Below are 15,170 nucleotides of genomic sequence, written 5' to 3' on the forward strand. Positions count from 1 at the left end.
TAAGACAATTCAACGATCGTCAAGTCGAAAGAAGCATCAGACACAACCACAAACACATCTCCAAACAACCACACTTCCACCATCACAATGGTCAACTTCATCTCTATCTTCGCTTCAGTCTTGGGATTGACCTCCCTCGCGGTATGATTCACGTTCTTGGAAAAGACAGGAATATCGCTAATCATTCCGAACAGATGGCTTGCAAGCAATCGGCCTGCTGCTACAGGGTGAACTTCGCTGCAAGGGATGCTTACAGTTGTGACGATAGCTGACCGATCTTCAGGATCAATGCAGCGGCGAGATCCTTCAAGACTGCGGCGCTAAGTGCTGCAGCACCAACCCAAGAATGGAAAACCGTGGTCAGGGCGAGCAGCTGTACTACTACGGTGTCGCCTGCGCCACATAGATGGCTGTATACGCACCTGTAATGGCGGAGGGGATCCCCCTGGGGGGAATGGGAGTGGTGGTAGCAGGCGTGCATCTTGGTGAATGTGGGCATGTTTGGCATGAGAAGGGAACGAAGCTGGAGGAAATCAAGCTATGTCTAGCAATCGAAAAGTTCAGGCTCACCTGGTCAGTACTTTTCAACCTACACAGAAATAACGTAGCAATCAACCAGAGACTTGCTACATCCTTTCGCTCGGAACGTTGTTACAGCCCTACCCCTTTTGTTGACCGTCGTAAGACAACAGCGGTCGACAAGGCTAGGATTGAATGGATCTGGTTCCACGTGAGAATCATGGTGGTCGATTAATGTACTCATATCATTTTCATTCATTAAGCTAGCTTTGCGTCGATCGTCGCCGCCCATATTTGGTCAATGTAAGAATGCCCGTGTACCGCCGCGGCCGTGAAGCCACTCGCTGACATACAGAACATCATCTCTTCTCGACCCAGCGAACTCGTCATATTGCCACAAGGCTAGTGCCTTCGATGCAGTATGCGAGTGAAACAATTCATGGGGCAGTGCAGCCTCGCTCAGTTGACTGAAGCTCCTCGATGTTGGGAGTACCACCCGTTATCGTCGAACGTCATGCGCAAGTCGAGCGAGCTTGAAGTGAGTGGAAAAGCAGATCGTTTAGGCCAACTCAGAATCAGTGAAGACCATCTGTTCGTTCGCCTCACGGCCGTCCTCGAGAGCGCGCTTGGCGTTGGATGGGTCGCCAGTCCACTGTTGATATGTCAGCTTAATTAATGTGCACTGGTGAAGGTGTCAACTTACGTAGTTGGGACGCGGGTACTCGCCCGAGTGGCAGATGCCCTCATGCCAGAACGGAACCGTCGGGAAGACGTGCTGAAGAGCGTTGACGAGCTGCTCGTTGTTGCGATCGTCCTTGCGCTGGTTGTCAAGGACGTCTGGGGTCTCGAACTGCAGAGAGGTCTGGTCGCCCTCGATGTGAGAGCAGGCGAAACCGGAGCCAGCGTTGATGAGAACGTAGACAATCATCTCGCGGAGCAGGTCGTGGCACTCGGGGTCAGCCGGTGGTAGGACGCCGACGTTGAGGACGTAGAAGCGCGAGTTGTCGATCTTGTAGCTCTTGCAGGTGGCGGTGTTGGGAGCGAGAGGGTCGCGCGGCAAGAGAGTGGCGGTGAGGGTGTTATTCGACTCGGCAGTGACAGTGTCGACAGCGGCGAATGGCTGGGCGACACGAGCAGTGACTGCGCTGATGGCGCCGAGAGCAGTGACGGCGATTTTGATGAGACCCATGTTGCAGGTTGGTGGGGATGTAGCTTGATTGTTTGAAGTTGAACTGGTATTGGAATGAGGTGAAGACGAGTGCGACTTGTGTTTGTGGTTGTCGGTGTGTTAGGTGGTCAGATTGATGGGAAGCGGTGGAAGTTGTTTTGTGCTCGACGTGCATGTGGTAAGGGGCCAGAAGTGAATGCCTCAGAGGTGAATAGCATGTGAAAGTGTGCACGTGGAGGTGTGGATGAACGGGGCGACGCACTGAGTCGGTAGATCTGCCGTACTGAGAATGTTATTCTCGCTGAACAGGCTCGGATCAGTTGGATGTCTTGAAGCCTTTTGAGAATATCATGATCTGCTGAATCAATGTGCGATCTACTTCAGTCTCCCCTCGCAATGCCATCTCGCAGGTCGGTCTTCAGAATTGGTTCATCATCGGGCTGTGATCGCCAATGCCCTTCATGCCATGATGAACGAAACACCTCCAGCAGCCCTCAACTTTCCTAAACTTGAACTCATTGATGAGAAACGTCTTGACCCCTTCTGGTGCTCCAGTGATTTCTGACTCCATATACACAGTCGCCTCTCCTCTCTCCTCCTTGACTTCAGAATTGACGTTCTTGACTTCAACATGATACGCCGGGAAAGCCTCAATGGTCTGCCGCAGGATACTGCTGTGCTCGAGCAGTGTCAATGGATGAGGAAAATTCTCGAAATGGGCTCTAAAATTTGGAGAAACGCATTTGTAAAGATCATTGGTCTCGTAGTCAAAGTCCCGGTCGTTAATCGCCAGTGCGCCACTAACGCATATTGACTCCAGGTATTGTGCCACACTTTGACCTGGTGCTGGAACGCCAGCAGAATGTGCTGTGGTTGCGGAAGAGACAGATCCGGAATCGCCACTCTGCTCGGAAGCTGGCGTTGCACTTGAAGAGTGTTCTGAAGACGACATCGCGTGCGTCAAATCAGACAAGGTAATGTCCGCTTGAAGCAAAGAGTTCCAAAGTTCACTCCAGCACACTCTGATCCTCGCTGTGCTGGTCGAAGTACCCTGAATACCGCAGTGCTCTCGTCGTATTCACAAGCTGACCACTGTCAAATCTAGGCATTGTCAGCGTCTCCCTGCTGACTTTTTCTGAACATCTATGCCTACAAACCACCGTCCTGGCTGAACACCGGCTCGAATCCCAAGTTCAAATCTCCAACGAGACTTCGGATAAGCTCAGCTTCGTCTCGTTCCGGCTGAGATCGGCCTTGTTGGTCGTTGCAAACTACAATCGCGAATTTTGCTGTCCTCTCTTTATGCCTTTCCTCATTTCGCTGCTGTGTATACTCGCTGCCCCATGTTATTCGTCGGCAAAAGAGAAGACATCTCGTGTTCTGCTATCGACGAGCAAATCCACGAAATAGAGTTCGTCCACGCCACCTGACTTGGCGCACAGGTGTCAAAGGTGCCCACTCTGTTCAACGGTTGTCCAACCATGGCGAGGTAAGCTTGATTGCTTCCTCGGACCTAAACGAGCTGCTTCACCGGTGAGGGGTGTCCGTGTTCATGCAGAGACATGGCGGAAGGTCGGAGAGTGTGAGAGTCGACGTGGAATCGCGTGTATATATGCTGTCGTCTTGGTAGGCATTGGCATTCCTGCCCTCGATCCTCCGGGCGAGGAAGTCGGGCCATGGAGCAGCTAGCTTGAGCACATCTGTTTGTTGGATCCGGCTGTACCAATGAGAGACACAATGGATTGGTAGATGCACGGTGACGGACGTGGAGGAAGGGTCAAGAGCGGTCAGATTTCACAGACGTGGATGCCTGAATTCCTGCCTCACCTTGGTGATACCAGGTGTATACCGTTCCTCCCAAATTTCAGCAAGGACAACTATGAAAGTTGATCAGAACTCTGCAGGCGACAGGAACCATCTACTCGAAGAGGGCACCGATTGAATCTTCACAGAAGTGCTCTCTGTTCCGAAAGCAGGTCTGCTTGACAGGAGGCCACTTATGACTTTGGCAGGTTACCATCGAGACAACTGCAGTAACATTAGCATAGAAGTGCCGACTGATGAGCACCGACAGGCCTGTTGAATGCAAAAGTCTCTTCAATTCGTGAGCAGGCCGCAGCCATGCCATGCGTCTATCGTCACGCAATCGCTGCACTATGCAAGGACGCTCATCATCAACTTCCACTCGCAGCACAACAAGATCCTTCGAGACAACCTCAGGCCTTTCCACCTTTCTTGCCTCCACGGCCACCACGTGCAGCCTTCTGTGCCTGTTGACGCTCGAGTCTCGCCATCTGCTCCTTTTTCTCCTTGTCAATCAATTCGCGCTCTTGCTTTTCAGCCTCTTTGCGTGCAGCAGCCTCGGCTCTCTGCTCTCGCACCAATTTCAGGCGCTCCAAATCTGCTCGGGCCTCTTCCGTCTTGCCCTCTGCATGCAGCTTCTGGTATCTCTCCTTCGCCTGCTGAGCTTGCAGTGCCTCTCGCTCGCGCCTCGACAGCTGTGAGAGGTCGCCAGTCTTCTTCGCCTTTGCCGTCTGCTTCTCCGCGTCTTCTGCGCTCGGTGGTGCTTTGTCCGCCTGCTTTCGAGCGGATGCACTGTGGTTCGGGTTTGCGGGCATGTCGTCGTCCTCGTCCTCGTCGCTATCACTTGGTGGCATATCACCAGCTTCAACAACGCCTTGCTTCTTCTTGATCGCAGCCTCCTTCTTTGCCTTTGCCGCGGCTCGTCGCTCCTCACGTGTCATCTCCTTTTGCTGGGAGGCTGGTCCACCTTCGTCCTCGCTTGACTCCTCCTCCGAAGAATCTTCCTCCTCTGAAGATTCGTCATCGTCTTGCTCGGCCGGGTCTGCCCACATGGAGCTTTCTGCTCCATCTGCATCGAGGGGAGCGAGGTTCTTGCTAAAGTGACGTCCTCCTGGAAATGTGTCAGTATCTGTATACGCTGACATATTGTGCTGTATCCTGACCTCCTCGCTTTGCCTTGCCGAACTTGCCAGCGCGGCCTCTCGTGGCGCCTCTCGACGACATGTTGTGTTCTCGTTGGCGGGGTATTCGAAAAGTGCTCGAGGGATTGGTGGGGTATTGTTGTCGGAGTCAAAGGACCTGGAAGGCCGTGGTGGTTTCTCGTCGCAGGTGAGTTTGAAGTTATGACTGACTGCTCCTGTAAGGCTAGAGGAGTAGGAGTAGTCTAAATAGTGAACGAGGATCGAGTCACAAATGCGTTGCTTTGTGGTGAATACGTAACTTGTGATAGGCCGGTCCCTTAGTCGCTGCTGCCCCAATTCCCCACTGTTGCCAAGAAAGGCACGTGGCCGCGGACATGACTTTGACGCGTTTTTTCCTTCACGCGGCTTTCTCTTTTCCTTCCATACATAAACTGAATTCCTTCCTATTCACTGTACCGACCAAACCACTGGTTGATTAGAGGGGAAAGGACGGATAGATGGATGGACACAACCCGTTGGCTTACCTCTGCCGCTTCGACTTACGTGGAGCGGGAGCAAATATATTTGACGGTACAAATCAGCAGTAGACTCGTGAGCCTGTGATGTGAGGCAATTTCGAACTGCAAGACCATGCTCTGGACAAGACCACGAATATCGGAGCCGTTAGCAGAAGTGGCCTGGTGAGCCCGAGATGGGTCTCAGTCCGCTCATTGCCAGTGTAATACTGCAGGCTCGTTTGACATGACTAGGCCTTCACTCTTCCTCGTTCGTTCTGGCCGATGGGATGAACTCGTAGTACCAGCCAGCATGTCGTCTTTCCCTGTTCACATTCAGCTGCCTCTGCCATCGACTTCGCGACAAACTTCTTTGTCAACTCAGACAGAGTGATTCACGCTCTGGCAATGAGAGCTCCCAACGAAGCAATCGTTGACATGCACTTGTGAGAGAGACAGATCTGTGCAAAGCAACTGTGGTCGATGGCATGCTGTTGAACATTTTTCTGGTTCTGCACACGACATAGCCAAACTATCACACCTCCACGGTACCACATAGTCGAGCTGCTAGAAGTCCAGATCTCCGCAGCTTCCCGCCTGTGACCAGCTCATTCGCCATTCAGTTCCTCTCCTGTATTTCCAAAACACCTGCATCATCAATCACAGCGCAGTAACCATGCCTCCCACCATGGCATCCTCTCCCGTACGTGTGATAAGAGACGCCCCAAAAGATGAAGTCAACTCTTCAGCTAACAGACTCAACAAAGCATCTGCCAAGAGACGACGATGCGACGTACTGGATCGGTCTCATGAACATTTCCTTCTTCGTTCTCTTCGCAACATTGCTGTTCCTGATGATTATATTCTTCGCCGTCTTTCTTCTCAGCTTCTGCAACGACACTTATCGAAACTGGAAGAAAGAAAGCGAGGAGAGCAAAACACGAAAGGTGATATACCCCAACCTGGCTACAGCACTCTGTTGCCTCCAGAATCACCCAAGGCTGACGAGATGTTGATAGCAACTTGAGTCGCTTGTCGCAGAAACGAGGAGATTGCTTCGGGCGATTCAAGATGCTCGCGTAGATCGAAGACTTGATGAATTGCAAGCAGACCTTGAAGAATCGAGTCGAAAACTGGAACATCTGGGGAAGGAACTCTAGGCCGGACAGGCCTGTGCAATACAGGTCCGGGCAGACAAGGACACGATGTTAGGCATATAATTGTCTGACTCGTGGGAGAAGGCGATGCACGAGCACATATGATGCTACTCGTGGTGCCCGTCGCACCAGAGAGGTCTGGAGCAGACAAATACAGAGGATCATATTCAGTAGTAGTACAAGCCAGAAGCAGGTAAAAGGTCATTGTGAAATTCTGTACACCATAGTATTCGGTATCATGCCTGTCTAACGCTGAACGCTCCACAAAAATGACATCGTGGTAGTCATGTCAGTAATCGCTTCGTCTCCAACTGGGTATCATGCATGCTTTTCTCTGTGCACATGTCGCTGCTGCACTGCTGCGTCTCTGCACTCTGCTGTGTCGCTGCTCAGCTAACAGATAGCTTCTCAATCAATCGTCTTCTTCGAACAGAATCTCTCCACCTAACCTGCAAATGCGAACCGACTCAAGTTGAGAGGCGATTTCTTGCCCTCATCTGAAGCCTCGCTCGGGCTCTCTGGCACGAGCAGGTCTTCGCTGCCCTTAACCGGTGAATCGGACAATGCATGGCCGAATACAGCAGGCTCCTTCTCCACGTCCCGCCACTCGTCCTCGTTGATGACTGCGCTGTTGACTTCTGCCACATCGGAGCGGAAATCGACAGCTGGCAACCCTGCGGGCGACTCAAGCACAATGCCGCTATCGTCGATATCCGATGGGCTCTCCTCGACTTTCGGCCCCAGAAGCAGTGTCGAACGCTGCTTGACTGGCGTACGAGAGAACAGTGGGGCAGAAGCTGTGCGCGAGAGCGTCTTCTTCCCTATCGATGTCCCGTGGTATCTCATGGCCTCGAAGTCAAGGCGAACTCCCTTGCTGAAAACGCTGTGTTCTTGCGAGGTGCTACTGAAGGATGTCGCTGTTGTGCTGAAGGACGCTTGCGACTGCGTACTTGTCTCGCTGGTCTCCACTGTCGACTGTGAAGTTGTAGCCTCGTCACCATCTGCGAACACTTGTAGTTTCTTTCTCTTCCGGGGAGACGACAGCGTGGGGACGGGAGTCTTCACGGCAGAGTCCGCATCATTCTTGACATCAGTCTTCTCGATGGGGTCTGGGTCTTGGGTCACTGCCGCGAGAGCCTCAGCAACAGAATCATCCGACCACAAGTCGAACTCCTCCGTTACACGCCTGGACTTGCGACGCACTGACGGACTAGGCTGTGCTGCAGCTTTGGCAAAGAACTTGCTCGTGGCTGATTCGACGCCCTGGCCTCCTTTCATGGCGGCAGCGATGCTGGAGTCTGAGCACAAGCGCTGCCTCTTTGGAGAAGCTCGATGAGTCGGGAAAGGATCAGTGACAGTGCGGCGGGAGACCTGTGGTGCCGAAGAAGGAAACCCCACGTTGGCAGTGCGCATGCCACCAAAGAAACGCGGAGCTGGTATGCGTGAGGCAGACTGGGTCCCAGTCACAGGAGTAGTAGACCATGAGGTTGGCCCTTGTTCGTCGAGGAGGCGCAATTGGCTGGGCGTGAGCGAAAGGGAGTTGGGATCGAGCTCCGCAAGGGGGACGCGGCGTGCTTTGAAGAACTCATCGATGGGCCTACCGGCGTGCTTCTCGAGGGGAGCTGATACTGTGCGTCTCGGTGGTGGTTGCCAGAGTCTGTTGAATGTATTCGGGAGCACGATCGGCTTCTTAGTGTTGGGATCAAGGTCGCCACAAGCCACGCCTGCAGCTACATCGGACTCGACATAGCTGCCAATATATGGCATAGACTCTGCAGTCAGGCCTGTAGGGAGCGGATTGAGATTGACGAGACCATTGACTTCCGGGCAGAAGACCCATTGGTGCAGGAATGTCCTCTCCGCTCGGTAGAATTGCTCCAGATAGTCTTTGGGCACTCTCATCTTGCCATCGAACTGCACTGTCCGGACGATTCGCTCCACGGACTTATGCTTGCGGACTAGGCGGTAGGCAGTCTTCAGGCCCATCTTGTCAATACCTGCCAAGTAGTCGCAGCCACTGAGCATGGTCATCATGCGGAACTCCTTGTCAGTCCAGCCTACCAGGCTGACGTCGCGTACAGAAGTGAAGTCGGCGCGGTTGACCATGATGCATTCGCCGTACTGGTCGAGCTTGGTGAGAAGGCACTTGACGCCAAAGACCAGGAGATCGGAGTCTTCGCTGATGACACCATTGATGTGGCCCTGCTTCTCGAGATATGCCAGCTGGCTGTCGGCTTCGTACGGCGCGACGACGTATGTCACCCCCAGTTTCTTGAGCTCCTCGATGATCTCGCGCGCCATTGCCGGAGTCACGTCCACAGCTTTCTGCAGCTCCAATTGGGCCTGCGAAGGCCGGCCCATTCTCAACATCTCCAATCCCAGTCTCTTGCTCTCCTTCCGCCGCGCTGCCCGCTCCTTCTCGGTGTGTGACTTACTCGGTAGATAGTCGCCATCGAAGACCAGATATGGTTTCACGCCGAAGTGGATCAGCATCCGAACGCGGTGCAGCACAAAGTCGATGTGCTTGCGGGTTGGCTTCCCCTCGGCCAGCTCAATGGCACAGGCGACGGTGCCGCGGTGCAGCCAGCCATAGGCGTCGACTCCGAGCGTCTGCCCGGCGAAGTTGCGCAGGTGGGCGGGCTTATGGATGCTCTTGAGCAGCGGCAAGAGTCCTGTTGCGCGGCGTCAATGGGGAACAGGGGAGGGGAGGGGAGGGCGGAGGAGAGGAGGCGCTGACCTTGAATGCCCATGGTGTCTGTATTGTTAGTATCCCGTCGCGGTCATGTCGTATTGTCGTGCTATTGTCCTGCACTCTAGAGCTGCAGCGGTCATGGGTCGGGAAGTGCTGGTGGAGTTGCGGCGCGTCAAACGCCAGCAGGCACGCGTCGATCGGGCACGCCAAGAAACTCTCCGTGCGGGACGTGCGCAGCCTTGGAGCCTCAGCCAAAATTTCTAAAGGCAAGTCGCAAATCGACAATATCGAAAGACAGCAGCCAAGATGCCCTCAAAGCACAGCAAGATCGTCAAGCACGTTCACAAGAAGAAGGGTGCCAAGATAAATGCCCTCCACGAGAACAGTCGCGATGCCAAAAGGATCCGAAATGCTGGTGCCCGAGACGAGCGGGTCGCAAATATCAATGCTACCCGTCAGAAGCAGAATCGCCCTTGGTTAGACCGGGTAGCATTCTTCCAAGACAAACTCCCGGAGACTTTGCATCCATTTGATCTTGACCAGATCAAGTCCGATATTGCAGAGTATCTCAGTCGACACGACGAGGAATTGGCAGCTCTCAAAGCAGAGAGGCGGCCAGGCAGGCCTCCGAGCAACCGCCAACTTTTGCTGGAACAAGCAATCAAATCAGAGCAGCAGGAGTTCGAAAGCGGGTTCTGGGTACCGGATCTGCAGGACGAAGGAACGTTGATGAAGCTGGACGCCTGGAAAGGCAGCTGGCTTGAGTTGGGCGTGTTGCGCTTTGTGCGGGTTGAGAAGGATGGTGTGGTGAAGGAGAGCTCATTCCCGCCGAGAGGTGCCTCATGAAATGCGAATTGCCAAACAAATATATCTGGAAGACTATTCCAACACTGGAATCGACGGTCACAGCATCGCGGGCCGGGAAGCCAGTTCGCCTGTGTCAAGGCTGGTGCAACACTGGCCCTGGAAATACCTGGCTGTATTCGGGACACCTCTCTTATTGCAGAGTGCTTCGACCTGCCGCGAAGCCCCTGACTGCAGACAGATGACGCTGGTCTCCTTCAGTGGCTCGCAATTTGGTCTTTTCGAGGCGACTTCTTCCGGTACGACAATCCAGCTGCAACCTGGAGTTTATCCTGGCATAGAAGCTTGTCTGAACCGGAAGCCCTGCTTCTAAGCACATCACGATGCAGAGATTCCAGCCTTCAAGAACAACATTCTAGAAAATCGGCAAGATCACAATTCCAAGTTGCGGTGGTGGCCTTGGTCATGAGTACGCTACGACGTTGAGAGACCCGAGTATTGAGGAATTATCTGGACGCAGCCGAAGTCGATGTTCCCGTCAAGCGAGTAGGTGCACAGCTCATTGCAAGACCACTTTGAATCATTTCTCATGGCCACTTCGGCCATGTAAGCGGCCTGATGCACACCTCTCTGGCTGGATTTAAAAGGTTGAACAGGCTGGGTTCCATCAGCACGTTGATGGTTGTGGGTCGAGAAGCCGATGAGATGGTCTTTTCCAGCAAGACCGCCATGTCAATGCAACGCTGAGCATGTCTGCACCTTATCCTCAGCTTCAGATCAATTCTGTAAGGATCTATCGTATTGTCTATTCCTCTAACATGTAAAATCGTTCTGCAAATCGGCCACCAACTCTCCTCTATCGCAGTCATATCGGTCCTTCATCACAACTTCCCGTTCCCACTGAACAAATCATCCTCGGTACTCGTCGGCCCATACCCTCCCGCAACAGCAACCTCCTTGCCCTTCTGCTGCTTCAAGAAACATTCGTCCTTCTCCACCCACTCTGAATCGAAAGTGAATATTCTGACTTCAGCATTTCTCCAACCATAACCACTCGGTCCGTTGGCATCACAGGTCACTTCTCTCAAGATATCTCCGTGCCCAACCAGAACGATTGTCTCCTCAGGACGGTCTCGCAACCACTGTCGAACCCACTTTGCGCGCTTAGCGATCAGTCCTCGATCCGCGGACCAGAAGCCTTTCTTGGAGGTCCAGTCCTCCGGAAGATGAGAGAAATCAAAACCTTCGAGTTCGGGGTCTTTGGAAAGAGTGCTCGCGGAAGACCCCGTGTCGCAAGGGAAATCGTTACACTCCTGGAATTCAGGTACGAGAGCTACTTTTGACAGTCCGCCTAGACGGTCTATGGCAGGACCCCACCCCAGTTTTGTCGTCTGGAGTGTCCGCTTCAGAGGTGACGTGGCAACGAGGTCGACATCTTTTGCGATTTCGGAAATTTGTGGAACGAGAGCTTGGGCTTGTTTCTTGCCGAGGGCTGTGAGAGGGGCGTCGTGGACTGTTGGATCTCGTAAGTGTATGTCCGGCATTGAGACGTTAACGAACCGTACTGGTATAGTCGAGGTCTACATTGTGTTCTGCTTGTGCGTGCCGGGTGAGGATGACGCGAGAGTTCGGTGCCATTTTGAGATGCTTGCAATCTATGCTCTATTGTAAAATTGTATGTCTATGTATCGTGGAATAGTGAGTAGTTCGAATGAATCATGCCGCTACAAAAGTTTTGGGACAGCTGTGACGACACATCGCCCGGGTTGCCGTGTGAAGTCATGCCGAAAGGTGTCCAGGGTCCGATGCCAGGGTGAAGAACGTCCGAGATGACTCAGCATTAGAGCGAGCTCTCTCGTAGGACCTGGGGATACTTTTTGTCCCCCAGCTATGCTTCTTTGATGATATTGTATCAAAACTCTGTGGCTACCTCATTCACGGTTGTCTTTGCACAAGACTTTCCCGTGCGCAGTCGCGCATGATTGTGACTTCCACATACCTTTGCGACTTCCTCTGAACTTTCAGGTCTTCGATGCGTTTCACAATAGACTGTATATGGAAAACTCAGAACGATGGGCGGAAACGCTCCTAGTCTGTCCAGTACCGCATGCTCAAGAATGCGATCTTTCATTATCCATTGCATCTCTGTCACGTCAACAGATTTTCTCGAATGGAAGCCTCGCACTCACTTACTCACAGCCAAAGAACATCCCTCTTTGTCTTGCCGCCCGGCACAACCCAACCTCTCCTCCTGGCCACGGATGTGACAGACGTTCATCGACCACAGGCGTTTCGGATCTTTGATCAGTCATTGGAAAGGTCTTTGATGCGACATGTATCGATACGAGGGAAGCAAGCATGCGTGATGATCTGGAACATTGACATGGTCGTTAGCACATGCTAGAGGGTGCGCTAGACATGTAAGTGTAGTGTCAATCCTCACCTAAGCTTCGAAACTACTGCGGTCCCCACACCTCACTATCTTACTTCAACTACTGCGCACTCGCCGTCTTTGCTCACTTGAATTCCAATCCTTTCCAGTTCGCTCGCAGCTCGAGGATTCGAACACAAGTCAGAATGCTGGGCCACAGACTCTTTGGACTCTTCCTCCTGGCCGCTACTCCCGCCTTTGCATCTCTCGTAGGCTCACACTTGCTCTGAGGCAGTTCTCGCATTAACAGTCCACGACAGGATGACATCTTGTCCCGAATCAGAGCTCTGGAAGAGAACCTTCGAGACACAGTCCACGTGGGTAACGACGGAGTCGTCCGCGCCTTCGATGCAAAGGGGATCGTGATCAACTACTTTTCCCTTGCCAATGACGAATTGATGGAGCTGGAGTCTGATCGACCCGAAGAACAAAGACTGTGGACCACTGTCAATGGCCACGATGTCGCTGAAGAACATTGCCGGGATCCGCCTGAATACATTCTTCCTGCGAAATACTGGTATCAGGGCATGCCGTCAATCCTGAGAAGAAATACCGATCCCGCTTTGTTGAAACGACTTCAATTATGTTCGCGAGAGTACTGCGACGACAACAATCCTTGCAAAGGGACACCAGCAGCTCAGCAGCTTTGTCCATGTCAAGGCGGCAATTACAAGACGTGCGGCACTGCTTGAGTGAGTGTGGCCATGCAGGAAACGCCGGTGATCCCATGTGAGCATTGAGCAAATCGAAGTGGTGTGAGAATCTATTGCATTGGATAACACCTAGAATCAAAGCTGAGCGCCATTCGTACGGGCTGGTGTTATCGCAAAGAGCTTGTTGAACATATTCTTTGGATCATACTTCGCCTTGATGCTCTGCAGTCGTTCATAGTGAGCGCCAAAGATATCCCTTATGGCCTCATCGTATTGCTGTGAGTGTGGTCAGCCATGTAGGTGTTGACATAGTCGCTTGTGTATACACTCACATCGTAGTTACCATACAACATTGTCGCTCCCTTCTTACCACGTCGACTAGCACTTTCCACACCCTTATTGGTATGATGACCTTGGTTCTTCAGCTCCGCTTTGAACATATTCGACACATCGCGGGCCCACTGACGGCATGTTGAGTCGTTCACCTTATCCTGCCAGCTTGGAAGAGCCAGTCCATTGAGATGATAGCCTCTGTTTGCGAAGCTGCCACTATCGGACTCATTCACCTTGATCGCATCGTAGTACTCGAAAGCGACGATACTTGCTGCTGCGTCCGGAACGGCTGCTACAAACTTATCAAAAGAGGCCATGACTTCGAGCACGAATTCTAGCCTAAGTGGTGGGACAAACGCAGCGCCTTTCATGCTGCTCCGGTACCCAATCTGTGCTGGAACAAGATCGTTGACTTTGGGGTATGGTGCCATTGCCACAGTATTCACGACCGGACCAAGGTCTATGAAGGGCTTCAGGAGTTCTATGCCTTCTGCTTCGTTGGCGATATCCACTGCGGCAACGTTGAGAAGTAACATGGTACGACCTTCAGCGGGCGGCGGCTTTGTGATACCGAAGAAACAGCTCAGGCGTCCACCCGCTTCTGTTCGAGGACCATTGGCAGTTTCCTTGACCGCGAATAGGCCGTTCAAGGCCTTTACGACCTTTTCCACAATTTCGAGACTTGGTGGAAAGAGCATGGTGCCTGCGTAGGCTTGTCCGTGATCGTATGCTCTCAGCACAAATTCCGTTGCCACGCCAAAGTTCTGCCCTGCGCCTTTCAGAGCCCAGAACAGATCTGGATACTCATCCTCGCTAGCTCGGACAACATCGCCATTCGCAAGGACCGTAGTGATACTGACGAGATTGTCAATCACCAATCCGTACTTCCCGCTGAGATGACCATAGCCACCGCCAAGTGTCAGACCACCAACTCCTGTGTCGGCGACCGTGCCGCCTACGGTGGCCAGGCCATGCTTCCATGCAGCTGCGTCCACATCATGCCAGAGTGCGCCACCTTCAACATAGAGCAACTTCTTCTCTGGATCGACGCGGACGTTTCGCATGCGTGCGAGATCGATGTTTATTCCACCATCCGTACTGCTTGCGCCCGCTGTTGAATGGCCCCCACCCTTCACTGCAACATCGATCCTGTTCTGCGATGCATACTTGAGCGTGATGGAGACCTCCTCAGCTGTGGTAGGCTGAACCGATACTCCTGCTGGTTTCTCCGCAGCTCGACTCCATCGCTTTATCGTCGCAGCATATCCTTCGTCGTTTGGTCCGAAAATGTAGGCGCCAGTCTGGCCCAGTGCCGCCCGCAAGGCCTCTACATCTGCGCTTGTGGCACTGCGAAATGTCGCCATATCGAGGGCTGTTCCGTTGAGCTAGTTTTTGCGCCCTTCCAAGTCGCCTTGTTGAAGCTTGTGTTGAACTCAGAGTACGGTAGACGGGGGCAAGCCTCGGCTTTGTATGAAGTACTGTTGCTTCGCAGGAACCGGAACCTTATCAATGTCCGTAAGCCCTCAATCCCGACCTGAATCCTGCGATCGTCGTTAACTGCAAATGTGTCACCGTATTCGCTTCGTCGGGAGCCCGAAACGTGCGGAGCAGATGAAGACCTCACTCCCAGCTCGACGGCCCGTGTAAGATGATATATCTCTGCAGCTCAGAGAGGTAAGCAGCAGATGGCATGAGGTCCCTGGAGACTGGCAGACGCCGGGAAGTGTGTTACAAATGCTTTGCGGTCACAGCGGCCAGAAGCACCAACACAACTACGTGGATTTCTCATACGGGCGAATGATTCCTGCTGCTTCATTGGGCAGACCTCGAGGCAGGCTTGCAATCCTCGACGGCGGGTGAGGGGTGGCTCAATATTTGTGTGCATTGCGTATGTTACCGGGAACTGGAATGTCGATAATGATTTATGAACATTTGATCTTCTCTGATATGCGGACAACGACATCCTTGCGCTTT

At 52.9% G+C, this 15,170-nt stretch overlaps 8 protein-coding genes across 8 annotated transcripts; 2 read left to right on the forward strand and 6 right to left on the reverse strand.

Annotated features, from left to right (window-relative positions):
- Positions 1-1,078: 1,078 nt before the first annotated feature.
- On the reverse strand, positions 1,079-1,708 carry CKM354_001118400 (uncharacterized protein; the record flags this gene model as incomplete). The annotated part of the gene is made up of 2 exons (XM_044806663.1): positions 1,079-1,171; positions 1,223-1,708. 2 exons carry the CDS (start codon positions 1,706-1,708, stop codon positions 1,079-1,081), a joined length of 579 nt encoding a protein of 192 aa, XP_044662598.1.
- A 397-nt stretch (positions 1,709-2,105) lies between these two features.
- Positions 2,106-2,639, reverse strand: CKM354_001118500 (uncharacterized protein; the record flags this gene model as incomplete). The annotated part of the gene is made up of 1 exon (XM_044806664.1): positions 2,106-2,639. One exon carries the CDS (start codon positions 2,637-2,639, stop codon positions 2,106-2,108), a length of 534 nt encoding a protein of 177 aa, XP_044662599.1.
- A 1,264-nt stretch (positions 2,640-3,903) lies between these two features.
- Positions 3,904-4,714, reverse strand: CKM354_001118600 (uncharacterized protein; the record flags this gene model as incomplete). The annotated part of the gene is made up of 2 exons (XM_044806665.1): positions 3,904-4,601; positions 4,654-4,714. The coding sequence occupies 2 exons, from the start codon at positions 4,712-4,714 to the stop codon at positions 3,904-3,906; spliced, it is 759 nt and encodes a 252-aa protein (XP_044662600.1).
- Positions 4,715-6,727: 2,013 nt separating this feature from the next.
- Positions 6,728-9,033, reverse strand: CKM354_001118700 (uncharacterized protein; the record flags this gene model as incomplete). Its single annotated transcript, XM_044806666.1, has 2 exons — positions 6,728-8,955; positions 9,021-9,033. The coding sequence occupies 2 exons, from the start codon at positions 9,031-9,033 to the stop codon at positions 6,728-6,730; spliced, it is 2,241 nt and encodes a 746-aa protein (XP_044662601.1).
- A 248-nt stretch (positions 9,034-9,281) lies between these two features.
- On the forward strand, positions 9,282-9,821 carry CKM354_001118800 (uncharacterized protein; the record flags this gene model as incomplete). Its single annotated transcript, XM_044806667.1, has 1 exon — positions 9,282-9,821. One exon carries the CDS (start codon positions 9,282-9,284, stop codon positions 9,819-9,821), a length of 540 nt encoding a protein of 179 aa, XP_044662602.1.
- Positions 9,822-10,660: 839 nt separating this feature from the next.
- On the reverse strand, positions 10,661-11,417 carry CKM354_001118900 (uncharacterized protein; the record flags this gene model as incomplete). The annotated part of the gene is made up of 2 exons (XM_044806668.1): positions 10,661-11,292; positions 11,345-11,417. 2 exons carry the CDS (start codon positions 11,415-11,417, stop codon positions 10,661-10,663), a joined length of 705 nt encoding a protein of 234 aa, XP_044662603.1.
- Positions 11,418-12,356: 939 nt separating this feature from the next.
- CKM354_001119000 (uncharacterized protein) lies at positions 12,357-12,902 on the forward strand (the record flags this gene model as incomplete). Its single annotated transcript, XM_044806669.1, has 2 exons — positions 12,357-12,419; positions 12,471-12,902. 2 exons carry the CDS (start codon positions 12,357-12,359, stop codon positions 12,900-12,902), a joined length of 495 nt encoding a protein of 164 aa, XP_044662604.1.
- Positions 12,903-12,998: 96 nt separating this feature from the next.
- CKM354_001119100 (uncharacterized protein) lies at positions 12,999-14,560 on the reverse strand (the record flags this gene model as incomplete). The annotated part of the gene is made up of 2 exons (XM_044806670.1): positions 12,999-13,139; positions 13,196-14,560. The coding sequence occupies 2 exons, from the start codon at positions 14,558-14,560 to the stop codon at positions 12,999-13,001; spliced, it is 1,506 nt and encodes a 501-aa protein (XP_044662605.1).
- Between the last annotated feature and the right edge of the window lie 610 nt (positions 14,561-15,170).

The sequence above is a fragment of the Cercospora kikuchii genome, assembly GCF_019650295.1.
Source record: "Cercospora kikuchii DNA, contig_00007, whole genome shotgun sequence".
NCBI classification, from domain to species: Eukaryota; Fungi; Ascomycota; class Dothideomycetes; order Mycosphaerellales; family Mycosphaerellaceae; genus Cercospora; species Cercospora kikuchii.